This window comes from Phaethon aethereus, assembly GCF_964289735.1.
Source record: "Phaethon aethereus genome assembly, chromosome: 21".
NCBI lineage: Eukaryota > Metazoa > Chordata > Aves > Phaethontiformes > Phaethontidae > Phaethon > Phaethon aethereus.
Window position 1 is genome coordinate 1663114 of NC_138597.1, and position 26450 is coordinate 1689563.

At 47.9% G+C, this 26450-nt stretch overlaps 2 protein-coding genes across 2 annotated transcripts; both read left to right on the forward strand.

Moving 5' to 3' along the window:
* Nucleotides 1–169: 169 nt before the first annotated feature.
* Nucleotides 170–5041, forward strand: DDOST (dolichyl-diphosphooligosaccharide--protein glycosyltransferase non-catalytic subunit; the record flags this gene model as incomplete). The annotated part of the gene is made up of 11 exons (XM_082009360.1): nucleotides 170–308; nucleotides 858–968; nucleotides 1239–1325; nucleotides 1696–1799; nucleotides 2691–2785; nucleotides 3162–3255; nucleotides 3699–3847; nucleotides 4155–4302; nucleotides 4457–4577; nucleotides 4682–4788; nucleotides 4871–5041. 11 exons carry the CDS (start codon nucleotides 170–172, stop codon nucleotides 5018–5020), a joined length of 1305 nt encoding a protein of 434 aa, XP_081865486.1. The 3' UTR covers nucleotides 5021–5041.
* A 1089-nt stretch (nucleotides 5042–6130) lies between these two features.
* DDI2 (DNA damage inducible 1 homolog 2) lies at nucleotides 6131–26229 on the forward strand (the record flags this gene model as incomplete). Its single annotated transcript, XM_082009211.1, has 10 exons — nucleotides 6131–6268; nucleotides 10894–11023; nucleotides 12094–12324; nucleotides 14689–14815; nucleotides 16979–17106; nucleotides 17707–17835; nucleotides 18555–18658; nucleotides 19065–19254; nucleotides 24394–25178; nucleotides 26212–26229. 10 exons carry the CDS (start codon nucleotides 6131–6133, stop codon nucleotides 26227–26229), a joined length of 1980 nt encoding a protein of 659 aa, XP_081865337.1.
* Nucleotides 26230–26450: the final 221 nt, after the last annotated feature.

Genomic DNA, 26450 nt, shown 5'->3' on the forward strand with positions numbered 1-26450 from the left:
CCCTCAGCGGCGCTACGGTGGCCGCGCGGGGGTCAACGACGTCTTTCCGGTGATTGGCCGGCGGAGAGGAGCTGTCTGTCGGTAATTGGAAGGTGTGGGCGTGGCGCCTGGCGCTGATTGGCTGTTCGTGGCCGGCCGCTACCGGGGGAGCTTGGCGCCGGTGAGCAAGATGGCGGCGGCCGCGCTCCGTCTGTGGTGGCTCCTGGCGGTGGCGGCGGTCGGGGCTGAGGGGGGCCCCAGCACCCTGGTGCTGCTGGAGAACGGCAACTTGCGGGACACGCACTCGCTTTTCTTCCGCAGCCTGGCGGGTAGGGCTCGCGGAGGCGGCTTGGGGACTCCGCGCTGGCAGAGGGAGGAGATTGGGGTCCTCTGGGGGCTGGAGGGGGGCGGCCGGGGTTCTCTGGTCAGGCTGAGGGAGGAGACTGGGGGGCGGTGTTTGGGGGTCCTCTGGCAGGGCTGAGTGAGGAGATTGGGGTCCTTTGGGGGCTAGGGGAGTCAGCTGGGGTCCCCTGGTCAGCCTGAGGGAGGAGTTTGGGGTCCTCCGGAGGGAAGGGCAGCGGTTGGGGTCCCCTGAGGGAGGAGGTCGGCGTTGTTTCCGCAGCCGTGCGTGTATTTTGGGTCCCCTGCGGTGTCAGTCCCCCCTTAATGGATAGCAATGGGGCATTCTTGCAAGAAAAGGGCCCTTCAGAGGCACATAAAACCAAAGCCTAAGCCAAGCCCCGAAGCCCCTGTGCCATTTTTTTCAAAACACCGTTGTTCATTGGGGAAATAAAACTCAGGATCTTGATGCCGCTTTGCTGCTACATGTGTGGATTTCATGACACACGAAAGTTGGCGATTTTGTTTTGTGGCTGCAGACAGGGGCTTCGATCTCACTTTCCGGACGGCGGATGATGCGGGCCTGTCCCTGATAAAATACGGAGAATTTCTGTATGACAACTTGATCATTTTCTCGCCATCCATAGAAGGTAAATACAGGAGGGGAAAACACAAGCGCTTTTATAGCTTGGTGGCATTTTTGGAAGGGGATTTCCAACTTCTGTGAATTTTAATTAAATGTTACACTTTAGATGTTATATTTTGTGTCTTGCACCCGGTAGCAAACTGCAGATACATCTGGGCCTTTAACAGTGGTTGTTTCAGCCACAAGAGAGATGATTTGGTGTTTTACTGTGGTTTAATTCTGTCGTGGTATTATTTCTGTGAACTAGTCATGAATTTCTGGCATGCGCTTTCAGATTTTGGTGGAAACATCAATGTGGAGACTATCACCGCTTTCATTGATGGCGGTGGCAGCGTCCTCGTTGCCGCCAGCTCGGACATCGGTAAGTACAAATGCTTGTCAGAGCAAATTAGTGCATTTCAGCCACTTCTTGTAACGGGTACCTCCACTGATTATGCTCAGCAGCGAGCAAATAGTTTATTCATCCTTTTCTGAGTTCCTGCAACAAAACTGTTGAGAAGACAGTTTCTTGTTGTGAACCTTAAGGTTTGTACTGTAAGGAAATGGGTGATAAATACCTTTTATTGACATTTTGAATGGGCATTTAGCTAGAGGAGGTTGTATTGCTCCTTGGGGTTTGGGTCGTAGAGTGCCGAATGCGTGACTCTGAGCTGAATTTAGTTTTTGAGTGTCGAGACTGGTGTTGCGTCCTGAACGCGCTGCGTGATGGAGGATCCGTTCTGTCCTTCCAGGTGACCCACTGCGAGAGCTGGGCAGCGAGTGTGGGATCGAGTTTGATGAGGAAAGGACAGCTGTCATCGACCACCACAACTACGATGTATCTGATCCCGGCCAGGTAAGTGGATTTGTCAGCACATGTTGGGTTTTGTTAATGAGAGCTTAGGCCTAAAGGTTTGGGGATGAATCTTCTGTCCTTGTTTTCCCTTTTTTCCTCCATCCATTCTCCGTTTTCTTAGCTTCCTCCCAAGAAAGTCATAAATAGTTCTGCTTGATGTCATGACATAACGCTGCAAAACTCTGCATGTTTGGAGTCTCTGCCCTCAAATCCACCTTTCTGAATTTCCTGGCTTTGATCTTTCTGCTGCCCTGAGTAGTTTCAGATTGTCACCGTGTCTCAGGCAGTTGCACCACCATTAACAGTGGTTTTGAACCACTCTGAAGCACGTGGTGGGGAATTTTGCGGGTGGGGGAAGCGCACTGGACATGGAATGCGATGCTTCAGATGTGGGAAGGGAGGTTTTCAGTCCCAGAGATCAGGATAGCTAGAAATGTACATGTTTCTACGATTTTTTTCCCCCCAGTGTCATCCAGTACTGTAAAATTGAAACTTATATTAAGGTCTGAACTAAATATATTACGCTAATTTTTATTTAAATTAAACTGTTGAAGCAGTACATGGATGTTGTCCTAGTTTAAGGATGAAAGTTGCTAAATACAGGGAAGTAGAATACTGTAGGTATTGCTGTCTGTATCACAAGGTGGTTTACATTTCCATATGTATCAGTATCAGTTTAATTTGATCATAATTAAACAGAGAATGCTGGGTTTTTTGGTTTTTAATTGAATTGTAATGTTCATCCAACAGCCGCTCGGTTTTAACTGTCTGTAAAAGCAAAGCTAGCTTTCAAATAATGAGAGAAGCTGTTCCTCACCGTTAGAACCTAACGAAGATCAACCCATCTGCCTGCACAGCGCTTTCACGCCGATCTCTCTCCTTTCCTCCCAGCACACGCTCATCGTCGCTGACGCTGAAAATCTCCTGAAGGCCCCTACTATCGTGGGGAAAGCGGCGCTGAACCCCATCCTTTTCCGAGGAGTCGGGTAAGCGGCCTGCGGCGCAGCGTTGGGAGGGAGATGAGGTGGCTGCTGTTGGAGAAGCACCGTGAAAAATACCGGTGTTGCTCTGAGGGAGGGTTTGCCGGCGGTGACTCTTAACACAAGCAATCTCTCTTGATTTCAGGTAATGATAAAATCTCCAAAGCAGCTTAGTTGTTGACTTAGGAATGTTTCTTAACATAAGTTAGCGAAGCTTGAGTATATATTTTGAGGAAGTGTTTCATTTCTTGGTGCGTGCGGTTGTCCTGCCATGTCCGAAGGGTGAGGAGGTTCGTGCAGTTGAGTTGGCGGCTGCGTATTCCTCTGGGCGTGGGGGGCACCAGGGGGTCTTCGTGCTGCTCAGCGTGCCTCTCCCCACAAGGATGGTCGCTGATCCTGACAACCCGCTGGTGCTGGATATCCTGACCGGCTCTTCTACCTCTTACTCCTTCTTCCCAGATAAGCCTATTACTCAGGTATGCTCCGTTACTTTTTCTCCTCTTTTTGGGCTCAAATTTAATTAAATCCCTCAAATTTCAGTAACTGGGGGAAAAATCCTCGAGCGTTTAATCTCCTGATTGATTTTGAAAGTGTCAGGCTGTCGTCTGCTTTCCGACATTGCCCTGGGAATCTGCCTCTTTGCTTCTTGTTGGTGGGAAGGTGCCCAGCGCGAGGGTGCTTTGGAAGAAAGGCCAGCCTAGGCCAGAGCCTGATCCTGGTTCCACTCCAGTCGGAGAGGGCAGAAGCAAAACACTCTGAATCCCAATACTGGTTATTCTGAGCTTCTTGGCTTCTGCTTCATCGCAGACTGTGCTCAGTACAGTCAGCCTCTTCCACCCCCCGCGGCAAACCGGAGATTAACTCTCCTTAAGTCATCCCTAAATTGGCTAAACTCTCTTGGAAACGCCTTCCTTTTCAGTACCCGCACGCAGTCGGGAAGAACACCCTTCTCATCGCAGGACTCCAAGCTCGGAACAATGCCCGTGTTGTTTTCAGTGGCTCCTTGGATTTCTTTAGCGATGCCTTCTTCAATTCCGCTGTGCAGAAAGCTGCTCCTGGCTCCAAGAGGTACTTTGGCTTCCTGGCATCCCTGGCTGAGGAATATTTGGGGAGCTGTTTGATGAAGAATATTCTGGGAAATAGGAAAAAAAAAATTCACATTATGGGAAACAGCAGAAAGCTGGAATTAAATCGGGGCTGACACTTTCCTTTGGCCTCATGGAACAAAGTGCTTTGGGAATTAATTCCCTCTTTTAACCCTGGCTAGCTTTTTGTTGCTTTCACATCGATTAATGGTTGGGGGTTGGGGTTTGGCATGCGGTGGGGTTTTTTTTGGCGTGGCTGCCACGTTTCTTCAGCCTTCCTTCGCCCGTAGATACTCACAGACGGGTAATTACGAGCTGGCTGTCGCCTTGTCCCGCTGGGTGTTCAAGGAAGAGGGAGTGCTGCGTGTCGGAGCAGTGTCCCACCACCGCGTGGGGGAACTCACGCCTCCCAATGCCTACACCGTCACCGATCTCGTGGTAAGGCTGCCCACTTGGAGCCGAGGCTGTGGGCAGGAGGGGACGTGGGGGCTACTTCAGAAAAAGGAATTTGGGAAAATCTGAACTGGGAATGGATCAAAGTTCGTTTTCAGGCGTCGCTCGTTAACTTCGTGCGTTGCGGGTTTCCTTGCAGGAGTACAGCATTGTAATCGAAAAGCTTTCTGACGGCAAGTGGGTCCCCTTCGACGGAGACGATATTCAGCTGGAGTTTGTCCGCATTGACCCCTTCGTGCGGACCTTCCTGAAGAGGAACGGTAGGTTTCCCTCCCCGCCCCAGCCCTGCCTTGGCGGGTGTTTTCGCCGCTTGGCTTCCGCAGCTTCTCGCATCACCTGAATGTCGCCGTCATCTCTTTCTCAGGCGGCAAATACAGCGTGCGCTTCAAGCTGCCAGACGTCTACGGAGTGTTTCAGTTTAAAGTGGATTATAACCGGCTGGGTTATACCCACCTCTACTCCTCTACGCAGGTAAGCGCAGTGGGAATTAATCTCCGGAGAGGAGAGGGTGGCCGGAATGCCGGACTCACAGGGCTGCTCTCTCCCCTCCCAGGTGTCCGTGCGTCCCCTCCAGCACACGCAGTATGAACGTTTCATCCCCTCGGCGTACCCGTACTACGCCGGCGCCTTCTCCATGATGGTCGGCCTCTTCATGTTCAGCATCGTCTTCCTGCACATGAAGGAGAAGGAGAAATCCGACTGAGCTCCCTGTGGGAGGAAGAGCCTTTTCCCCGGTGCCAGGCAGGGACGGGCAGCGCCCGGGACCCTTGTTTGTAACCGTGTGAGGACTGGTAGGTGCCAGACACGCTGCGGTTTTTTACACACGGCAAGGGATTTAATAAGAGGGAAAATGACATTTTGGGGGGAAATCTGTTGCCAAAGCGTCTGCAAAACGTGGAAAGGAGATGCTGTTTGTGATGTTTGTCTCGCCCTGCTGTCAGGATGATTTTGATTCGGGATTAACTTCTTTTCAGAATAAAGTCTTGTTCCTCTCCTGGGTTGAAGTGAAGTGAATTCACAGCGTGGGGCTTTTGGGCACGGACTCGCGGGTGTGTGTTACCCTCCCCGGCTCAGGGTGTTCCATGGGGTGGGCTGTGAGGGAAAAGTCGGATGGCACCAAATCCAGACCGTGACGAGAGACAAAATGGGGAGTCTGGGGTGTGTGGAGGGGCTTGGGGCGCCCCAGAAAGCACCCCGAGGGGTTCAAGGTGTCACCAAAAGCACACAGAGGAAGACAGGGCACCCCAAAACCCACGCTGTGCCCCAAAAGGCAAATGGGTGGGTGCAGGGATGCCCCTAAAGGCTCACCAGGGACCTTGGAGCACCTTAAAATGCACACTGAGGGGTGTGGGGAGGAAAAAGCATCCAGAAGATGCGATTCCAAGAAAACCGGGATGAAGCAGAAGAGGCAAAGGGGTGGTAGGGGCTGGGGGGCAGAGCCGAGTGGTTTTTGGGGCGCACTGGGGCTGTTCTGGGGTGCGCTGGGGCGCTTTTGGGGAGGAAGATGGGGAATGGTGCTGGGGTTTCCTCCGTCCCTGCCTGGAGGGCTGCAGGGTCTGAGGGCCAGCGGTGAATAAAAGGGGTGCAGGAAGGGGACGGGGACTTGGGGGGGCAGCATTTGGGGCGCAGGGGCACAGACCCCGCCCAAGCGCCACCGCAGGGGGAGGGCGGCGCCCTCTGATTGGTCGAGCGCCCCTGATTGACGGCCGCCCCCTGACCCGGCGGGGCGGGCGCTTTGCGACGGCGGCGGCGCTTGGCGGCGGCGGCGCTTGGCGGCGACGGCGGGTCCGGTGGCGGAGGCGGCGGGTCGGCCATGCTGCTCACCGTGTTCTGTCTGCGCCGCGACCGCAGCGAACTCACCTTCTCCCTCCAGGTGGACGCCGATTTCGAACTGCAAAACTTCCGGGCTCTCTGCGAACTGGAGTCCGGTATCCCGGCGGCCGAGAGCCAGGTCAGGCCCTGCCCCGCCGACGCCCCCCCCGCCCCGCGCTGAGGACCGGGGAGGGGCCCGGGCGTTACCCCCCGCACCCACCCCCGGGGTTGGGGTCCTCCACGCAAGGAGCGGCTGTGTCCCCACCACGCAGGGTCTGTGTCCCCTCTTTAGCCCCCGGGGCCTCCGCCCCGCCGCATCCCGCAGGTTGGGGGTTATTGGGGGGTGGGGTGGGTGGTCCCTCCCCGCGCCGACCTTTCGTTTTGGGGAGAAACGGGTCCTTTTTGCCTCAAAATCCTTCTCTTCCCCTCGGGAGGGGACTCCGGGTCCCCGATGACTCGATGTCTTACAAGGGTCGCTCTGGGAAAGGCTCGGTCTCCTCCCGCGGTGGAGCTGAAAAGGAGAAGAAAATACATGTTGGGGTTTTTTTTAATTGAGTTTTCAGAGGAATTTGGTGTTTTAATAAGGAAGGACTCAGAGCGCGAGGAATGGGAGTTGCAGAGCGGGGAAGGTGGTGGCCCAGGGTCCCCTCAGACCCTCAGGGAACAAGGCAGAAATGTTCGGAAAAGGGTTTATTTATCATATCAAATTCCTGCCCGCAGTCTGGGGCAGATTGAGGTTTTTTCCCCCATTTTTTCTTACATGTGCGGGGACTGAACAGCGTGTCCATGTGGTTTCCCCCAGCAAAGATCTCCCTCCGGCACAAATTCGGGGCTTGCTTGTCACGAGCGTGCCAAAACACAAGGCAGGCTGCTGTGTGGGGGCAGCTCTCGTCCGTCTGTCCGTCCATCTGGGGTTTACTCACTGTTTTGGGTTCAGTCATGCTTTTTCCATGATTTCTACCTGCTTATCAGTGGGGCGATGGGTTGCTGTACAGGGCAATGTCAACTCCTTTTCTCGGGGCGCTGGCCGCGCCTGGCAGAGTTTGCGGAATTTTGTGGTGATCGCTTTTGCTTCCCGAGCCTTTTCCAAGTCTAAATTAATGAAGTATTTTTCCAGTCAAGTGAATATTAGTCAGTGATAGAAAAACAGCTGAACAGGCAGCCCTCGAGGTGGACGGGCTCCCTCGCCGAGCTGGTTCCCCACGCTCCTCTTGCAGCGTTTTGCTTTACCTCTACCTTTGGTGCGCCTTTTGTTTTGGGCTGAGAGGTTGGTCTTGAGAGAGAAGCTGTCTCCAAAGCAGGGGAAGAAAATCAAGGTTAGGTGGATTTTCCTTTAGGGGAAAAAACTTGATTTTTGGTAGAAAGCGAGGAACCACCTCATGTAAAGGTTCCCATCTGCTATGTTCTCTGAAGCCCACCCGTCCGCGTCGCGGCCGCCAGCGAGGCACCCACATTGGTGGCTGGTAACAGGGACAACCTCTACGTGTGGGACTCTGCAAGCGCTCGGTGGCTTCAACATCTCCGGGCGCGTGGAGGGTAAACACCTCGTCATCAGCGTTGTCCCCCTTGCGTCACGGTAACCTGCCAGCCCCGGGTCTGTTTTAGGGTAATGGGGGGTCACGGATTTTTTTTGTCGGGAATTCCCTTGCTTTGAGTTTTTGCTCCACCGCAATTAAACAGCTGCGGAGTTCCGAGGTTATATCAGCCGCAGGTAACAGGGATTGGCGCTGTGCTTTTTGTAACCACCTCTGCTTTCCTTCTGCTCACCCATCTGCCATCTCTGCATCATCTTGCTTCCTTTTTTTAATGTTTTCTATCCATGTATTTATTGCTCCTTTCTCTCCTGTCTCTGCCCAGTGTTTGTGAAGTGTTTTGAGGACCTTCAGTGGGGAGAAAGTTATAAAACCACAAGTTCTCAGTGAAGCAGCTTGTTGTGTAGAAGGTTTTGCATGCTCAAACCATCCCCCACAAACAGGCAGAATTACATTTACCAAACCTGGTAGTTTACTGCCGTTCTTTACTGCTATTTTTCCGTAACCAAGGCACACGTTGCATTAAAGGTGTCATGTTGGCACAAAAGAGAGGATGAATTTAATAGTAAGGGTTGTGCAGGGTGGAGTAAAACACAGCTGTGCGTGGAGGAGGAGGGTTAATCCCAGTCTTATTCTTTGCTGTTTTGCGAAATTAATTTGGGGTGGAGGTGAGCAGGGGACTGCGAGGTTTCCGAGGGATGGCTGCGGTCGCGAGGCAGGGATGGCGGCATGAGATAATGGGGACAGCTGCTGGCAGGCTGTGGTGATAAGAGGAGCTGGGCGAGGAGAGGGGAAATAATACGGCTCGCTGCGGTTTCCTCCGCGCATCAAGGCCGTGGCTTTTCTGGAGAGGAGATGAGGAGGCTCTCAGCAGAACTGCGTTCTTCTGGCAGCTGTGTTATTTCCTTCGTTTGCCTTTTTTTGCCCGCCGTGCATCTCCTGTCCTTGGCTGTGCGTGGCCGTGCATAGGAAGATTTAACGGGTTCTGAGTTTGGATTGATTTGCTGGTGGTATCCAGCACTCTTGACTGGGATTCCTTGCTCCATAAGATGGTTCCACCCTATGGCATCGTGCAAAATCCAACCGTCGTGCGGTGTCAGTGCCTGTATCGCTGCCCAGGTTACCTCCAGAAGAGCCTGTGTCTGGTACCTGGCCAGTGTATAAGCTCACTTACAAAAATATGCTACAAACCAGATAATCAAAATGCAGCGAAATTAAACCAGTTTGTTTTAACAGCAGAGCAGAATGGGTCAAAAGGGTATTAAGCTGTGCTGCTAATGGATGTAGAGCGAGTGCCGGGCGCTTAATTCATTGTCTGAAGTGTTAAGGCCGAACGCTCATAAATCCAATCCCAGCGAGAAGACTGAGGTAAAGCCTCACTTAAACTGATTAACTCGTCTCTCCCAGAGTGTCTGCGCAGGAAAACTGCCATTTAAGATTTGCGCGTGCAGTTCAGATTTATTACCAGCTTGCTTTCTCTGCGGGCAGCGGCGTTACTGTGCCAGGCTGGGCGGGACGCGTCCGGTAACGTGAGAGGATGCACTGGGACTCTTCCCATTAAGCTAACCTTAATTATGCCGGTCATGTCTTGTGAACCGTCGCAGCAGAGACTGCGCGCCTTAATACAGCTTGCAAACGGACCCGTGTTTGCTTAGGAAGGGACCCAGTCTGGTGCAATAGCGCTGAGGCTGTGAAGTGTGTCATTAATGAGAAGGTAGAAAGCTCGTGCTTGTTTCTAATTGCGTGTGTTTCTCTAATTCTGATGGCTCTGATTGCTGTCATTCGTGGTGCTTATTATTTTTGCTTTTTCTGTCTTGGCTTTGGCACCACCGCTGACGAGGGATCTCCGCTTGGAATGCATTAGTGTCATGTGTCCGTGTAATATTTCTGAGTTGCTGCAGTAAAGCAGTGAAAGTCTGTAGCATCTTCCAGACCTTAAGACGTGTAGTAATTGTTTTTTTTATTTTAATCTTCTTTTTGGATCTGCTACTTGCGATAGCATTGGGTAGAGCCGTAGCCCATCCAGGCAAGGACTGCGAAAGCTTCTCCCACGCGGCTTTGCCAGTCCCAACCTGTGGCAAACCTGTTGTTGCTGAACTGGCCTTTTCCAGACCAAGAGACACGCGGTCTTGCTAAACTAGGTGGTAAACGTGAAATTCGATCGTGTGCCCGACGGGTTTAGGCTGAGTTCTCCAGCGCTTCTTGCTTTGGACTCCTGCCAGGGGTAGGCGGCTGTTGAACCGATCTGCCCAGTCTCGTTGTGCTCTGATGAAGGCACGGAATCCTTAACGTTTAGCAGATACTGTTTCTGGGAACTTTTGTTCTCATAAAGCACATCTTTATTTCATTTGTCTTGCCTCCCTATAATTTAGGACATTTGTAGGTATTACAGATCTAATGTTAATAGAAATGTTCCCATAGCGATTATTCATTTTTATCTCAATACTTTTTATGTTTAACCTGCGGACCCCTTGTTAAGTTGGATTATCATAATAGAAAATGAGGTGACTTTGTGTTTTATAGTCAAAAGGAATTAATTCCCCACTATGGCCTGATTGCAGTCTTGGGCATGGTATCTTTGGGTGCTGAACCTTTGAGTCTGGATAGAGTTACATTGCTGAAGTAAACTGGAAATCACTGAGCTAAATGTTGAGGTCCCTCTAAAACTGGTTATTCTGGGGAACCGTGTTGTGGGAAAAGGCAGAGATCATAGATACTGGACTGCATCATCTGTGGATCTACCCCGATCGACGCTGCCCGCATGTGTGCGGTTGGTCCGTGGTCAATAGGTGCTGACTTGAGGGGAGATGATGCTGTAGAAGACAGCTGTGACTTGAGTAATCGTAGGGACTGGATTTTGGAAATGGGTGGCAAACAGCCCTGGTGTAAGGCTTGCTTTCCTTTAAAAATCTTGGCCTCTAATTAAGAGAGACCAGCCCTTGTCCGAGATGCTGGGTTTCGAGGAACCACTGCCAGGTTTCAGTAAGACCAACTCTGTCTCGTCATCCAGCCGCTTACTTGTTGAGGTCTTTCTGTGCCTGAGGTAGAGGTGCTTTGGCAGGGCCTGCCCGCGCCCGTGGCGAGAACTGCGCACCTTCCCTTCTGAAGCTTGAGATGGGTCCAGAGGATTTACTGGAACGCTTTCCTGACAAAATTAAAATTAAAAAAAGAGGCAAGATGATGTCTGCTTTGTCATGCGCAGTGTTTTTCATTGCACTCTCTCCATGAACAGATAGTCTATGCTGAGCGGCCTCTAACTGACAACAACAGATCTCTGGCCTCCTATGGCTTGAAAGACGGGGACGTGGTGATTTTGCGACAGAAAGAGACCGTGGAGCCACGGCCCTCCATCCGTTTCCCAGGTGAGAAAGGATTTGTGCTGACTTTTGCTCAGAGCATCTGAAGATCTCAATGTACATCAAACACCAACTCCATCTCATGTCAGTCTCCTTTAGTACCTCGCTAGGGAAAACGTTTAGGAAGGAGGGTGGCTAGGGGTGAGGCGGGGATCTTTTAAAATTGGCTAAAGGACTTGTTATTTAATGTGGGCTTTTTATTCTAAGGAAGCAAATACCGGTTTACGTTCTTTTGGGGAAAGACAGAGAAAGCGAGGAAGGTAATTGGTTGAGAACAGCAGCTTTTTTAAAGGCGTGTGAATTTTCATACGACAGCCGGTTCCCTTCCCGCTCGGTGTAATGGCACAATAATACGTGGTCTGTGCGGCTCTGACACATTAAAAGGCTGTTGCGATGTGCGCTCTGAATCTGTACTGTGACAAATACCCAGAGAAGCCGCATCTTAACAAACCCAGTTACACAGTCATGCATGCACCTGAAAGACTGCTCGGATAACGTTGAGCGGAGCCCTGCTCCTCTGTCCTGCCTTCTGCAGCGATTCCTAACAAAGCCCAGTCATAAAATATCACTGGAAAAGAAGGTACTGCCAGCTGAGAAGGGCGTGGGAGCGTTGCTTGAGGTCTTCATCCTCCTGCCTCAGCTGGAGGATTGGTACCTGCAATGCAGGTCTGCAGAAATGTTACCTTTTTTTTTCCCGCCCCCTGGTTTTTATATTTTTAATCCGAGAGATTCAGAAGTGCCTTAAAGACACTGGGTTTAGCCTTGCCATCCCTCTGTGTGGTATTCGCATTTGTGAAGCTGGAAGTAACTAGTCTGTGATTCAGTAAGTGCATTTCAGGGGATAAAAAAATGGGCCAGATAAAGGGCTAGACAAGTTACATAAATACGTGCTAGCATTCCTAACCCAGTAACCCGAGTACGTGGCTGTGCTTCTGACACGAATTGCTGTTCTCAGAATCCGGTTTAATACTGTAGCATTAAGAGCAGCTCATCCTTCCTGCAGTTTTTCCACTGCATTTTTCAAGCAGAATTGTAAACATGGAGCGCCAATGCCTCTGACCTCTTTTTCCCTCAAGGTCTGCCGAGGATAGACTTCAGCAGCATCGCGGTTCCTGGGACATCCACTCAGCAGCACCAACCGCCAGCACAGCGCCTTCGCCCGTCGCCTCCCGATGCACCTTCGTTCCCTCAGGGTTTGGACAATCCGGCACTGCTACGGGAGATGTTGCTCGCGAATCCCCACGAGCTGTCCCTGCTGAAGGAGCGCAATCCACCCTTGGCGGAGGCGTTGCTCAGTGGAGACCTCGGTAAGTTGGGTTTTTAATCTGTGGGAGGTGGTTTTAAACCTGTTTGAGCTCAATTTTAATAAAAGGCAGCCACAAGTTTTTAACTAGCTGGGATGTTCGCTGCCAGCTCCTTGATGATGCTGATAAAAGGTGCCAGTACTGCAGGCAGAGTTCCACTCTCTGACAAGACCATTTCTGTCAAGTTGGGCATATTTCTCCTGCTTGGCTTCTTTAATATCCTCTATCCCCTACTTTGAAATATCAGATCTGTGGATAAGATGAGTTTCTGTGAAAACAAGTGGCTCAGCTCACAATTTTTATGCTAAGACTCTCTGCACGTTTTCCAGTAATGGTGTTGCGTTTGCTTCATCGCAGAGCGCACTGAGACCTCAGTAGAGAGCAGTACACTATAAAACCAACTCTGTCTGTAATGGTTAGCTGCTATGGAAGTGGAAGTCAGAAAAGGAGAGGAAAAGGAACAAGTAAATGGTGGCTTTAGGGAGCTTTTCCAGTAAGGAATAGTCATAAGCATTTAATGTTAATCCCGAAAGCATTCATGTATTTTGAGCACAGTGGAAGCCTACAGTGTCCTTCACTTCCTCTGCAGGTGAGTAGCTGATGTCAGTCCCTCATTCTTCATGTGATGAAAGCTTTGAACTCTGGTGTCCTTTCAGTATGAAACCAGAGCAGTGTTTGGGCATCAGAAGTGTGCTTCTAAACCTTTGCAAGATGTTTAGTTAGGAAACAAATCCTGTTGAGTTTGGGGAAATGAATGAAGAGGAGGAGCTTCTAGCAGGAGACTTTTTTCCACTTGCCAGGTTACATCCTAGTGTCAGGGATGTCCTCTCAGTCAGAGGAATCTAGAAAGCATCTTGCATGCATATTTAATTTTTTAATTTTTACTTCTAACTCTGGATATGAGTGAGCAAAACCATGTCCTTTGCGTTCTCAAGCTTCTTCACACTTCTTGCGAGTGCTGCGTCTGTAGTGCAGGAGAGAAGTTTCTCCCATCACCTTGAGAAGATGTGCTGCTGTTGGCACAGGAAACGAGAGGTTAAGCCCAAGACACCCAGAACGGCCTCATCTGCTGATCTGTCTTGTCTTGTGCACATTAAACTTGGATTCAGGTGTGCATTTTTAGTCCCAAATCGCTGTAGCGGCATGTCAGAAGGAAGTGGTTTGATCTGGTTGCGCTCTCAGCGTTCTGTACTGCTACTGTCGGTGTTTGGGCACAGATCCAGTTTGGCTCTGGCTCTGATGCCCAAATATACACATAGATACGTGCCATGTGACTGCACTGCAAGCACTTCAGAAGACACCTGCTATTAGAAGCCTAATTTAAAAAACAAACAAACAAACAAGAAAACTTACCCAGTGTCTTCCTGAAGATGTAACAGCCTTTGAGCCGGAGCGCACCTTCATGGGAACTGCATTTCTGGAAGTAAACCCACAACCTTCTGTTTTTACAGAACTTAATTTATTGCCAAGTCCTTTTGGGAGCGTACGTGATCGCATTCAAGTTGTAACAAATAGCCAGAGGCCATCCAGAAAAGTGGGGATCCAAAATCTGTGTCCTTAAAACGTGCAGCTTTGTGAAGCAGGTGTCCTCCCTAGGACCTCTTGATTTCAGTGGTAGGCATTCAGCTTTAGGGATTCTGATGTCTCTGTCTTTGCCTACGTTGCTTGGGTTTAGAGTAAGTTTTGTTGTTAGCTTCTTTATGTCTTACAATTTTGTGTTTGCTCTTTGCTGGATCTACAGACTTATTTTACTGGGGATTGCTGAGTGTAAAACGTGATAGATTTTGCAAGCTGTTCGTGTAGGTGGGCCACCTTACTGACAGCTATGAAATCTCGCTTCTGTCTCTGTCTGAAGCTTTTTCAAAATACACGTGCACTCAAGCTTCTCGTTAGAATTGTGCAAGTTCTGTAGTCCTGCTTTCTGCTTCAGGTCTCATTTATCTGCTGGTTTAGCAGCTGGTGTTTTTGGAGTATTGTAGGCAGTTCTTGCTGCAATAGAAGAATGAATTCCTGTTTTAATGGCAGGTCTTTTGTTTTAAATATTGTTGTCTTCATGTTTTTTCCATTTTTCTTCCATATAAAAATGTATGCCCAAGGAAATTTGAGTTTGATTGTGCTGAGTTTGGGTAGCAGTCACAAGGAGAAGGAGCTCTGTCCAGTCACTTTTCACCTCAGTGGGTTCCCAAGTTTGCCACCGATCCTTTGAGGTCCATCCACACTGCCTTCAGATTAAACCTTTTGTGCCTGTGCTGCTGAGTCTACCCCTGAGTGCATGCTGGCATAAAAAGAAGAGTTTGCTGTGCCAGAACTTGACTTGTAAGAGTAATTTCCAGTAAAAAGCATTTCTTTATCTCCTTGTTACTGCAGAGAAATTCACCAGGGTGTTGCTGGAGCAGCAGCAGGACCGAGCCCGGCGGGAGCAAGAGAGGATCCGACTCTATTCAGCTGACCCTTTTGATCTCGAGGCACAGGCCAAGATAGAAGAAGACATAAGGTAGCAAACCAAAGTCGCTTGCAGGCTTTGGACGTCTTCATGGCGCTTTTTTCCACAGGATGCTTCCATCCATGCTGCTTTTTCCTTGGAGGATGCAAGGAGTGTGTGGAGATCCTGCCTTAAGATGCCTGCAGGGCAATCATAGAATCATAGAATCTTTGGGTTGGAAGGGGCAATGCTCTGAGCCACCTTTGCATGTGGGAAGGTTGGGAATCGGGGACATGTAGGCACACCCCATCCTGTAGATGTATGCAGTTGAGCACGGATCATGAGGTGGCAGCACTGCTGTCCATGTGTGTGATGTCCCGGAGCTGTCTAAGCTGGGTCACTCTGAAACAAGAGCACTTCTGGAAAGCACTTAGCCAAGATCCTCTTGAGAGGTGGCACTTGGGTCTCTCAGGCATGTTTTGAACCGGAGAGCTGGGCCCGTGTTACTCTAAGCTGAGCTCTCTGCACAGCAACGTGGCGTCATTTCTCCCAGTGACCTTCAAGATTTGGTTTCATGTACTGCTAATTGTTTTGTCTCTCTGGCTAATTCCAGACTCTGAGCATCACTGCTGTCAGAAGAGACGGTCTGTAGAAATGATGTTCTGCTGATCAGCGCTCGCTCCCTCTTGCAGTCTTCCAAATGTAATTGCAGTGGGCTGAGGCTTGATTTCTTAAATTGAGTGATAAATCCTTGAGTCAGAACATGACTGATGTGTTTTTTTCCCAATAAAGAAATGTCTTTGTGATAGAGGCTCATAGCTGGTCATAACCAAAATTCATTTCTGATAAGAGTCATTCTTGTGTTACAACTGACAAGGTGCTGGTGCCGGATAAATGCTTAGCTTAGCAATGCAGAAAAATACACATTTGTAGATAGCAAAACATTGCTCAGAGGCACAGGAACGTTTTCCTTCTTCCATAGATGAGGGGACAGATAAAAGTGATGTGTCCAAGGCTGTGCAGCTGTTAGGGAACAGTTTGGGCATCTAGCAGTCCCCAGATTTCACACCCCACTTAGTTTTTCTGAACGCCTTGCTTAATTAGATGCACTCTGCCCAAGACTGATTGGAAACTATTGCAAGCATCGGGGGTTTTTTGAGACACGTCTCTGGCCTTCAAGTGTATCTTAGGTGGAGAGAGTGTCAAGCACCTCAGAGAAAACGGAATAATGGATTTGACAAGAAGACAAACTGACGATTAACCACTGTAGATCCGATTTAAGCTTAAATAGTAAAAGACAGGACAATGTGTGTCTCTGTTTCACGAGTATATGAAGCGGGACAGACTGGCTGCAGGGTGCTTTAGCTCCCAAGCGAGCCAGGTCTCGGATGCCGTTAGCTGTTTCCCTTTCCCACCAAGAAACCACGTCTACTCATCTTGTTGTGAGAAGGCTACTACAGTACAGAAGGTGGGTGAGAGAGGAGCTTGGGGGTTTTTCCCCTTCCCCTACTGAGGAGGAGAAGTGAAATGGCATCAAAATTGGAAGCACTTTTCCCTTTTTGGTAGATAAAGCTATTTCGGATGCAATTGCTAAGAATACCCATCACTTCCAAGATTACTATAGTGGCTGTGATGGGCTTCTTGAAGAGCGTTTCTTCTGCAGGCTTTAATTTGCACCAAGGACTTGTGCTCAAGGTGGTGGTCTCGCTGTGGTTTTATTCCCCGCCCTCCCTTCCTATGCCTGGGAAGGAAAGATACCAGGGAAACGTTGGAGGATTTTAATGTTCAGCTGCTGTGTGGGATTCCAGCATTGTAGCTACTGGCAACATCTTCATCGTGTGCCCTCAATGCTTTATTTTAGAGTGACTAATAAATACGCAGGTTTTTTGCTCACAAGTTCTGCAGGTTAACTCTGTGGTGACAGGTTTCCATTGCTACCAGAAGGTCATCTGGTGCTGTAATGTGAGTTAGGCAAGGTCTTGCAAGGAGCCGTCTTCATGGCTTTGGGGAGCAACTTGGTGTCTCTGGATTAAGCCAAGATCATTAGTAGCAATCCCCCTGCTAAGAAGCCTATGTTTAGCTAACGAAGCAGTCTTTGCTGTGGTTTAAATGTGCTGCTTGTAACGTGAACTGCAGCGGGTGGGATTACCAGATTTGTTTGTAAGTCAGAGGGATGCTTTTAAGGTCTTGCTGATGGAAGGTCTGCTTTTTCTCTCTCTTCTCCATTAAATTCAGGCAACAAAACATTGAAGAAAATATGACGATAGCAATGGAAGAGGCCCCCGAGAGTTTTGGCCAGGTAGTGATGCTGTATATTAACTGCAAAGTCAATGGACATCCAGTGAAAGCCTTTGTTGACTCAGGTGAATTGCCGTCATTTTCATATCTTTCTCCGCACTCTGCTTTCCCTCACTGAGGGAGACAGTAAACGCTCCAGATGTTTTGCCCAAAAATTCCATAATAAAGCACTGTGTTACAAGATTTTGAAGCACCCGATTAAAACCTGAGAGCAGTCTGGACATTATTTAAGGCGAACAGAGCAAACTGTTGCAAGAAGCAGTATGCACGCGTGCTTGAACACCCCAGATCAAGGCTCCTGTCAGAATTTCTGGGGCTGCGATGCCAGAAGGGTCACTGCCACGTGTGTGTCTTACCTCATTTTACAGATGGGGGGATTTCGCATGCCGTTAATGCAGTGTTTCCCATCCACAGCCTTAGAGGGAAGATACTTGGGATTATTCCAGCTCTACAGTAATACATACTTTACTGTCAGTGCTGGTCTGTGTGCATACAGTCAATTCAGTGCAGTGGGATTCACAGGAAGCTTTTGTGCCCTAATGCAGTTCCCTGATGCAGGCGGGTTGGTTTCCCGGCTGCCGAGTGCAAGGTCTTAAGCTCTTCCAGGAGAGAATTTTAATTTGTGATGAGCTGTCAGGATTTAACACCAATTCTTTTGCTGGTAGGTGCCCAGATGACCATCATGAGCCAAGCTTGTGCTGAAAGGTGCAACATAATGAGGCTGGTAGATCGGCGGTGGGCTGGCATTGCTAAAGGTGTAGGGACGCAGAAAATAATTGGCAGAGTGCACTTAGGTAAGTACTGGCATTCTTCTTGGGGCAGCTTTAGCAGCAGTTTGACTGCATTTCCCGCAATCTTGGCACTGAGGAGTATCTGGTTTAATGCTGTAATTGTTAGAAATTCCCACAGTAAAAGAAAAGTGCATCTGCAATATGTTATTTGTCTCAGTCACAGTAGTCTGGCTTCTGTCTCATATAATGCTTTTTTAATGGAATTGCCTTAACACTTTTAGGTGAGGGAGTCCTCAGCTCAGAGAATGTGTTCACTCCACATGCAAAAAACAGGGCTAATGTGACGTAGCAGGATCTTTTCTGCTTGGGGTGGGACTGTTCCTCTGGGAGGAGAAGGGTCTCTGTGCTCTTGCGCAGGTTTTCTGGATGAGAGAAGATTGTCCTTATTGTCTGAAAAATCGATTCTTTTCACTGTTGTTTCTTCTTAGACTTGTGCTCTGTATGTATGCAGCTCCTCTAGCTTGGAGGGTTAGATAAGCAGTATTTAGGGCTCTAGAGCAGGTCAGCTTTTAAAATAACTAACTACCTGAGACCAAGACAGGCCCGATAGTCCATGGGGCTTGCACAAGGCTGGACTTTCTGTGACCAGATCAGTAGGTCCGAGCTCTGGTTTCAGATTTACCCAGCAGGTTTGTGCAGACCTTTCCCAGGAGATGGAAGAACAGTAAGCAGATTTGTTGCACTGTAGCGTAGCAAGGTAACTTCTCTCCCTTGCGTTTCAGCTCAGGTCCAGATTGAAGGGGATTTCCTGGCATGCTCCTTCTCAATCCTTGAAGAGCAGCCCATGGACATGCTTCTAGGACTGGATATGCTGAAGAGGCATCAGGTATCTTTTGAAACAGTCACTGGCTCTTCCAAGTTAATTGCTAAATGCAACATAAATGCCCTGTGAAGGTTTTTTTCTGGGGTGACTTGACGTTGGATTATCTTCCAGCCAGTTGTGAAAAAGGAGTACATACACTACATACATCATGGATAGCTATAGGGTGTCTGGCTGCTCCCTGAAGTTTTTTTGCTCTCATCAAAGATGCTCAGAGCTTTCCAACTGAATGATTTATTACAAATCAAGCTATATGGAGCCCTTTGCTTATAGCTGGTGCGCTTGGCCCACTTTACTTAGCTGCCTTGAGCTGTTCCCATTGGAAGTGGATTGTCTAACCTTGTTTCTCCTTCTTCTCTGGGAATTGACTGGCTCTTACGCAGGCCCCTGATGTCTCGATGCTCTTTCACAGTGTTCGATTGATCTCAAGAAGAATGTACTAGTGATTGGCACGACTGGCTCGCAGACCACTTTCCTCCCAGAGGGTGAGCTCCCAGAGTGTGCCCGGCTGGCTTACGGGACCGGGCGGGAAGACGTGCGGCCGGAGGAGATTGCAGACCAGGAACTAGCAGAAGCAATACAGAAGTCCGTAGAGGAAGCAGGTACCAGGAGGAGCCCAGTTGAAATACTAACCTGCATAGTTTTCTTGCTGTGTATCAGGATGTCTGTCAGCAGTCCCCCTTCTCAGCTCCTAGGAGATATAGTCTAATGCAGCATCAGCAAGTAAATGGTGGAGAGAAAGGGGCTTTATTCTTGTTTGTGGCCTCTAACTGCACTTCTCTCTTCCTTTCTGTACAGCAAAATCTGTCTGCATGAAGGCATGCTTGCTGTTTGATTTGTGCCCTCCTTGCAACTTCCTACCACTCTGGTTTCTTGGAATTCAAAGGTGTGGAGATAAATGGTTGTCTCTGGCACTCGTTCACCTGGATTGAGTTGTAGTGCCTAGTCAGGGACGTGGTTCGGTTGTGTGATATTAGCAGCCTCGTGTAAGGACAGCTTTGTGGAGGCTTCTGCAAATCCTGTTTTTAATAGCTGCACCATATAAAAATAGAGGAGCTGTAGTACAAATCTCTGGACAAAAGTTCATGATAATTTTTACAAATAGTACTATTTCAGCAATTTTTCCTTAGAACGGGGCTTGTGCCCTTGGAAGGTGAATTGCTTCTCTTACTGAAGATTACTGTTGCTCCACATTTCAAAAGAAGCAGCTGAATTCACATCCTAATGTCTATCATCAGCCTTAAATGTGATTTGCAAAGAGAATTTTCACCCTCCCCGTACGTTTTATTCCCTGTGCCTCTGGAATCCATAAGCTGCACAAATGCAGACTGACTGGGCTATGGAAGATTTTGGTAGCTGCAAAATTTAGTTAAGTGGAGATGCCAAAATAGCTGAAAGCTGAGCAATGAGCCAAACTGTCTGAAACTCAGATTTTCTGTTTAACTCCTCCCTTAACTTCAGCATATGCTTTTGACTAAAGGAAAGCTTCATTCTTTTTTCCCCGCTATTACAGTGAAGCTGTGAGTGCCTCACAAAGCGTATTCCTTAGATCTTTTCCAAAACTTTTAAAGATAACATTTTATATGCAAGTGTTTTATAGAGACTTTTGAGTTTTACTGCTAATTGTTCCTCTGAACGCAGGCAGTAAGATTCTGCTTCCCACGCACGTGCAAAACTCTTTGCCAGGTCATGTTTAAGCTGATAAAGTTGATTTCTTAACATTTTTATTGCAGATTCTTTAAGCCTCTAGCATGCCCATATTTAAACTTGAAGTGCCATAACCAGAGTTAAATGTATATATTAATATATATAATAAAATAATATTACATATTATATAGTTATGTGTAATAACCAGTTGTAATGCACTGACATTTTTCTTTAACACTGAAATTTTTCTTTAAGACTTCCCCATTGCTGCTTGATAGTCCAAAGCGTAAGCAGTGACTTTCTTGCAAACAACAAAGTTGTTTACATTAAGGGGAGCACAAGACTGCACATATTAGTCCCTTTGATCAATTTTCTTCCATTCTAAGAATCTAAGTTTTCCAGAGACATAAAAACCTCAAGAGGAAGGCCTGGCTTTAATGAATCAGCAAGAAATGGTTTGCATGTTTTGTTTTTTAAAGCCGAATTTGAATGCTTATTAACTTAAGTTGCAGCAAGTAGAGAGAAGCACAAACGTAGATTTGACCTTGTCCTTGTCAGGTTATGACATAGCTAAAGGTCAGACTCAGTAGCTTGGGCTCATATCTTTTCACATAACCTGGCAGAGAAAATGCGTAGATGTAAATATTAGTTCTTTTCCTGTTAAGACTTTGAGCCTGATGAAGCTTGGGTTGGTTTTTGCAGTATCTCTCCATTTCGGATGAGACTTTGCAGACATCATAGTTGGTTGGACTAAGTTCTCTGCTGAAAAGGTCAAATAAAAAGCAAACCTCGGCCCAAAATATATGAGTCTTTACAATAAAAACATTTTAGTCAAGTGCTTTAAAATGAAAAGTGCTTAAAATGACTTAAATCAAAGCTGCTTATGTACCAATACAGTTCTAAAGACCACGTGGCTTTGTTCAGAGTAATCAGCAGTCTACTGTTCTCCATTGATGCTGAGCCCTAGAGGAATGTAAAAGATTTATAAGAATAGGAAATCCATTTTGTGTATTCACTTAATGCTTGTAGAACACCTGTGCACAAAACTAAGGTAGGTCTTGTTTAGATTGACTGCGTGTAAGTCGTAGACATATTACAAGCCTCTGGCTCACAGGCTATATAAGATGTCAGAATATTAATGTATACCCTCTTCCTCTCTTCCAAAACTATTAGCTGCTGCTAGATGGTACCAGGAAAACCAAGTGAAAGAACAGGAAACTGGAGAGGGAGAGAACATAATGCAGCACCGAGGAAGCTCAGCTCCCCGCAAGGCTTGTGTTCTTTTATAACAGCTTGAACTTTTGCTGCTTTCTGGTAGATGGTACAACACAAATCACTGCATACATCTGTAGGCTATTAAAGTTCTCATTTTGAATGCACCTGGATTATTCTTGAGCTTTATTTGATCCCCTGAAGCCCACTTTAGCGAGCCTCATGATTTCTGTCAGCTGACTCGCTGGTGTTTCAACACCTACGGCAAGGCAGCCGAGGTGGTAGTGGAGCCCTGGTATGTTTTACTGCGATCTAGATCCTCCACGTCTGCTTCACTTACGCCTGAGAGCTTGCTCTTTTCTGCCAATATGCAGTGTTTTCCACCGCCACGGGGAAAGTTGGTGATTGTGGAGGATTTACAAAACTGGCAGCAAAACTAGAGTTGCTTTATGAGGAAGTGTATCCAAGTAGTTTACCCCATATACAGCTTTTCATCCAGACAGCCTGGATACAAGAAAGGCACTGCCACCACATACACAACTCAGGCTTTTCCTAATAGAGAGAGGAATTTATCCCTGATGGTGCGCTTTGTGGAGAAGAGTTTGTTCCGGGTGTTAGCTGGATCGATATCCATGACGGGCCTGGGATTTGGCTGCTGTAGATGCCCTGGGAGGAGGATGACAGAGTGTCTCGGAAGGATGACGCTGAGGAGTGCTTGGCAGAATACCAGCTACTGCTGCTGTCTAAATGACTTCAAATCCCTGATGTGTTTGACCAATAAGACCCTTATTACCTATCCACTGAGTCAAAAGATGGTTCTGCGTCCTCTCTGAAGGATTGGCTTGGGAGCAGAGAGTGTGAACGCAATCCTACCACATAGAAACAGAAAAAGATCCCTCCAGTTTTCATCCATATCCCGTGTCACAAGCCTCTTTGCCACCCTTAGGAAAGATGAGCAGTCTGAACATCTACAGGATAATTCTGGCTTTTTAATACTCCAGCATCGCCAAGTTGTTGCAGCTGCGTTAAGACCAGATGTGCAGCCAACAGACAGGATTGCTCTGTGCAATGGCTGCTGTATTTTATACCAAAGCGTATCGATCAGAGGTGTGGTATCGCAGCATGTAGTGCACCATTTTTATTTAACGAAGAATAAAAGAAACAAGTAGCTGAGGTGAAAAAGGCAGACACCTTCCATGGTGTGGAACTTAAAGGATATCCTGGCTATACACGTGAGCAGAGTTAGCTGTGTCCCAGTGCACCTGGGTATCTGTAAAAAGAGAAAGACTTACGGTAAAACAGTGGTATATGTTTAAGACCGCTGAGTTTGGAGGCCTAGGGAAAGGGAACTAATGCAACAAATCATGCAGCACAAAATCTCGATTGCTATTTGGATATCTGACACTGGACAGAGTAGGGCTTTAATGGAAGAACAGACACTCTTACAGCAAAGGTCATGTTAGAGATTTAACGAGAACATGAGAGCTGATACATTAGCAAGATTAGACTATAAGCAAGATAAGTGAACTTATTTATCGTTACCATCCTGATAACGAGACCCAGTGTTTGTGCTACTGATAGAGATGTGCAATTCATCTGTTCTCTGTGTGGAGAAGGAAACAGTGAGCTGGGTTTGACTTCTGGCTGTCCCTTCCTTTGCTTTGCTCTTCTCTGCCTCGGGCAGCAGTTCTTTTTGGGGATTTCTGCCTTCCATCCCAAGATCTTTATGCTTCCCTTTTGTAGCAAGCTGGTGTTTGCCACCTTTTGCCTGTGATGACACTAGCCATTGCAAGGCCATAGCTGCTGGGAGCACAGTCCAAGAATTGTGATGCCCTCTTAATTCTCATTTTCCTGAAATGTGGCTGCTGAATATCTTCAGCTGTACGGAGAACAAACCAGTATGGTGCCATACACATGCCTTGTGCTGCATATATTTTATCAAGCCTGTAATATCACCCACGGACCACTCTGCTGCATAGAGAACAGCCTTTAAATTGTTCTCCAGCAGAGTTATTTTTTGAAGTAACAAATTTCCCAGGCAGAACCCCTTCTGGAAGGCAGTGAACGTGAGGAGCTCCTGCTGTTTGTACACTGTCTTGATGGACAGTTGGGAGGGGAGCTGCGAGGTCACAGGACTATAACCGTGCATGTGGTGTGCTCTGAACACTAACACAAGTTTGGTGTGTTTGTTTCCTAATCCAAACAGAACGTCAGAAGCCTTGATGCATGTAGTGTGTGTTTACTGCAGCTGGAGTGGGCCACAGACCAGGTATTTATAGCCATTGGTTTATGAGTTTTTGGTATGACAGTGAAAACTGGTTCTCATGTGTCCTGACTACTTCTTTCTTTCCATCTTCTATTAGAGAATAGTGACAAAGAAACTACCTCACTGGAAATGCCCTCATTACCAGCTTCTGATGGGTTTCAAAATCTAGTCCAGTCTTTGGGACTAAATTCCAAGATCTGTAATCCCACAAATCAATTACTTGATTGTTCTGTCTCTGCCCCTGCTTCAATTTGCTCATCCAAATCTAACCTCGCAGAGCCCATTGATCCTAGAGCCGTCGAGTCTTTTGAGTCTTCAACTGAATGCCAGATAACCCCAGAAAAAGAACATCCTCTCTTATTACAGCATCTGTCCAATAACGCTTCCTTGGCAAATAACGACCTTTCTCCCCAGACAGGGGAGGTAACCTGTTGCAATCCAGCTTGCCTTTCACAGAAGACACTCAAAGAAACATTTATTGCTGACAGTCTAAAGGAATGTAAAGCTGAAGAACAAGACTGTGGTCAGGAACGTCCTTTGGAAGTGACAAAAGAAAATAGTTTGGCTGACACCGCTGCTAAGCATGGGCAAAATAAAGATATATGTCTGTATGCAGAACAGGAGCAAAAGGATGAGCTTCCCATAGACCATCAGATATGCAAAGAACCAGAGAAGGAACATCTGGAGAAGCAAACTGAGACAACTGACCCAGAACCTCCTTGTCGTGTTGGTGGCATTGAGAAACCTGTTGTGGAAGAAGCCAGCCAGCCAGAAGATCCTCCTATGGAAGCAAGAGGAGATGGACTGGAGAAAGCAGGCCTTTCCTGTGCAAAAGGGAGTATCCAAATGTCAGCCTCCCGTAGCTGTATGCATACGGAAGCCTTCATGGAAATAGATGTAGTTGAGCAGTCTGTAGCTGAAGCACACAGCTCAGCAAGCGAGCAGAAGCAGCAGGCTGAGAACAGAAGTGTATCTGACCTGAACTCGGACGCGGTTTCTATGGAGGTGGAGCTGCTGAAGTCTGCATCCTCCTTGAGTGATCCACTTTCCACCAGTGATGTCCCACAGTCTAAAAGCACCAGTGAAATTCCTGCAAAGTATAATGAGTTGTCTAATTTAGCAGCTGAAGACAGCTCTTCCCCCTCCAGCATCCATCAGCTGGACATGGACCCAGGAAGACCTTTAGAAGAGCCGTGTTTCTCTCTAGCATCAGCCCTGAAAGAGCTGCACAAACTCTTGATTATCAGTCGGAAAGGAGAGTGTAAAATCCTTGCATCTGAAGAAGTCTCCCAGCTGGAAGTGGTTCACAAAGAGCCAGCAGCACAACAGAAGGGGCTTTCTGACAATGAGCAGAAAGGCTCAGACCCAGTCAGCCAGGAACAGTGTTGTTCCTTCTGTGAGGTGAGGTCTGAACGTGGAAGAGTAGAGGGGAAACAGCCTTGTGATTCTGGCAGAGAAAACATCAGCATTGGGTCTGGCAGTCGCATGCAGTCAGCTCTCGGAGAAGGTGCTTTAGAGAGTCAGAAGGTTTCAGGTAAGAGTGAGGTGGTTGTGGTGAATTCTGCAGCGACATCTGACCAGCAACAGAGCTCTGAGCAGGCAGAGGTTTTGGCAGAAGGTTATCAGAGTCCAACTAGTCCAACTTTGGAGCAGAACTCGTCCGTTTCCTCTAAACCTGCTTCGGATGAAGGTGCATCTCAAGATACTCGGAGCCTGTTCACAGGAGCACCGGGGAGAAGCAGCAGTTCTGCTCCTGAAGGTCTGTGGCCGTTGGGCGGGTGTGAGGAACCACTGCTGAACCCACCAGCTGGCTGTACTGGACTTACCTTGGGCGCTTCTCCACCACCCGCTTTCCCTGCGGCTGACGTTGATCGGATCCTCAGCGCTGGTTTTACCGTGCGGGAAGCTCTCGAGGCTTTGGAACGAGCGGATGGAAACGCAGATCTTGCTCTTCTCATTTTGCTAGCCAAGAGTATCGTTGTTCCTACGTAATTATGGAAGAGGTAGCTGACTGGGGTGTCTTTTCTTTCAAAGGATGCATCTAAATTATACACCATAATGTACAAGCAGAATGTTGAGCCAGATTTTTTAATTGTTTGCAGCCAAAGTAACTTGTCTCTTCTGTTTCACTCGTTAGATTTGGCCTTTTAAAAGAAAGAAAATGTCCTAGCATTGTGTGGACAGGATAGCTTTTAATTATGCATACTGGATTAAAATTCATGGTTTTATTTAAATGTACAATTTTAGAATAAGCTCCAATGTTACGAATAAAAAGCAGAAGCCATTAAGATCACCGCCCTGTCCAGCGCAAAGCAGACTGCGAAGTGAAATGACGGTGCGTGCGTGTGCACAGGACAGGAGGCGTACGCCGAGTTCGGTATGGTGCAGACGCAAAACGGCGTGTGTCCAAACGGACTTTGTGAATCTGTTTTAGCTCTCCTGCGCTTTGTGACCCAATGTCCATCTGTGATGCTGATGAAATTATTATGGCAGCTACTAAAGGTATGTAGATGCCTACAGACGTGTAACGCTTTGCAAGAGGAGCGAGGGGTGGAGGGGGTTCTGGAAGCATGCGTTTTTGTGTGTGCACGGGGAAGGCCGATGCCTATTTTTGCCAAACCTTTTTATGTTCTTGGGCCAGTGTGTTCAAGTTTACAACATGGGGATAGAAGA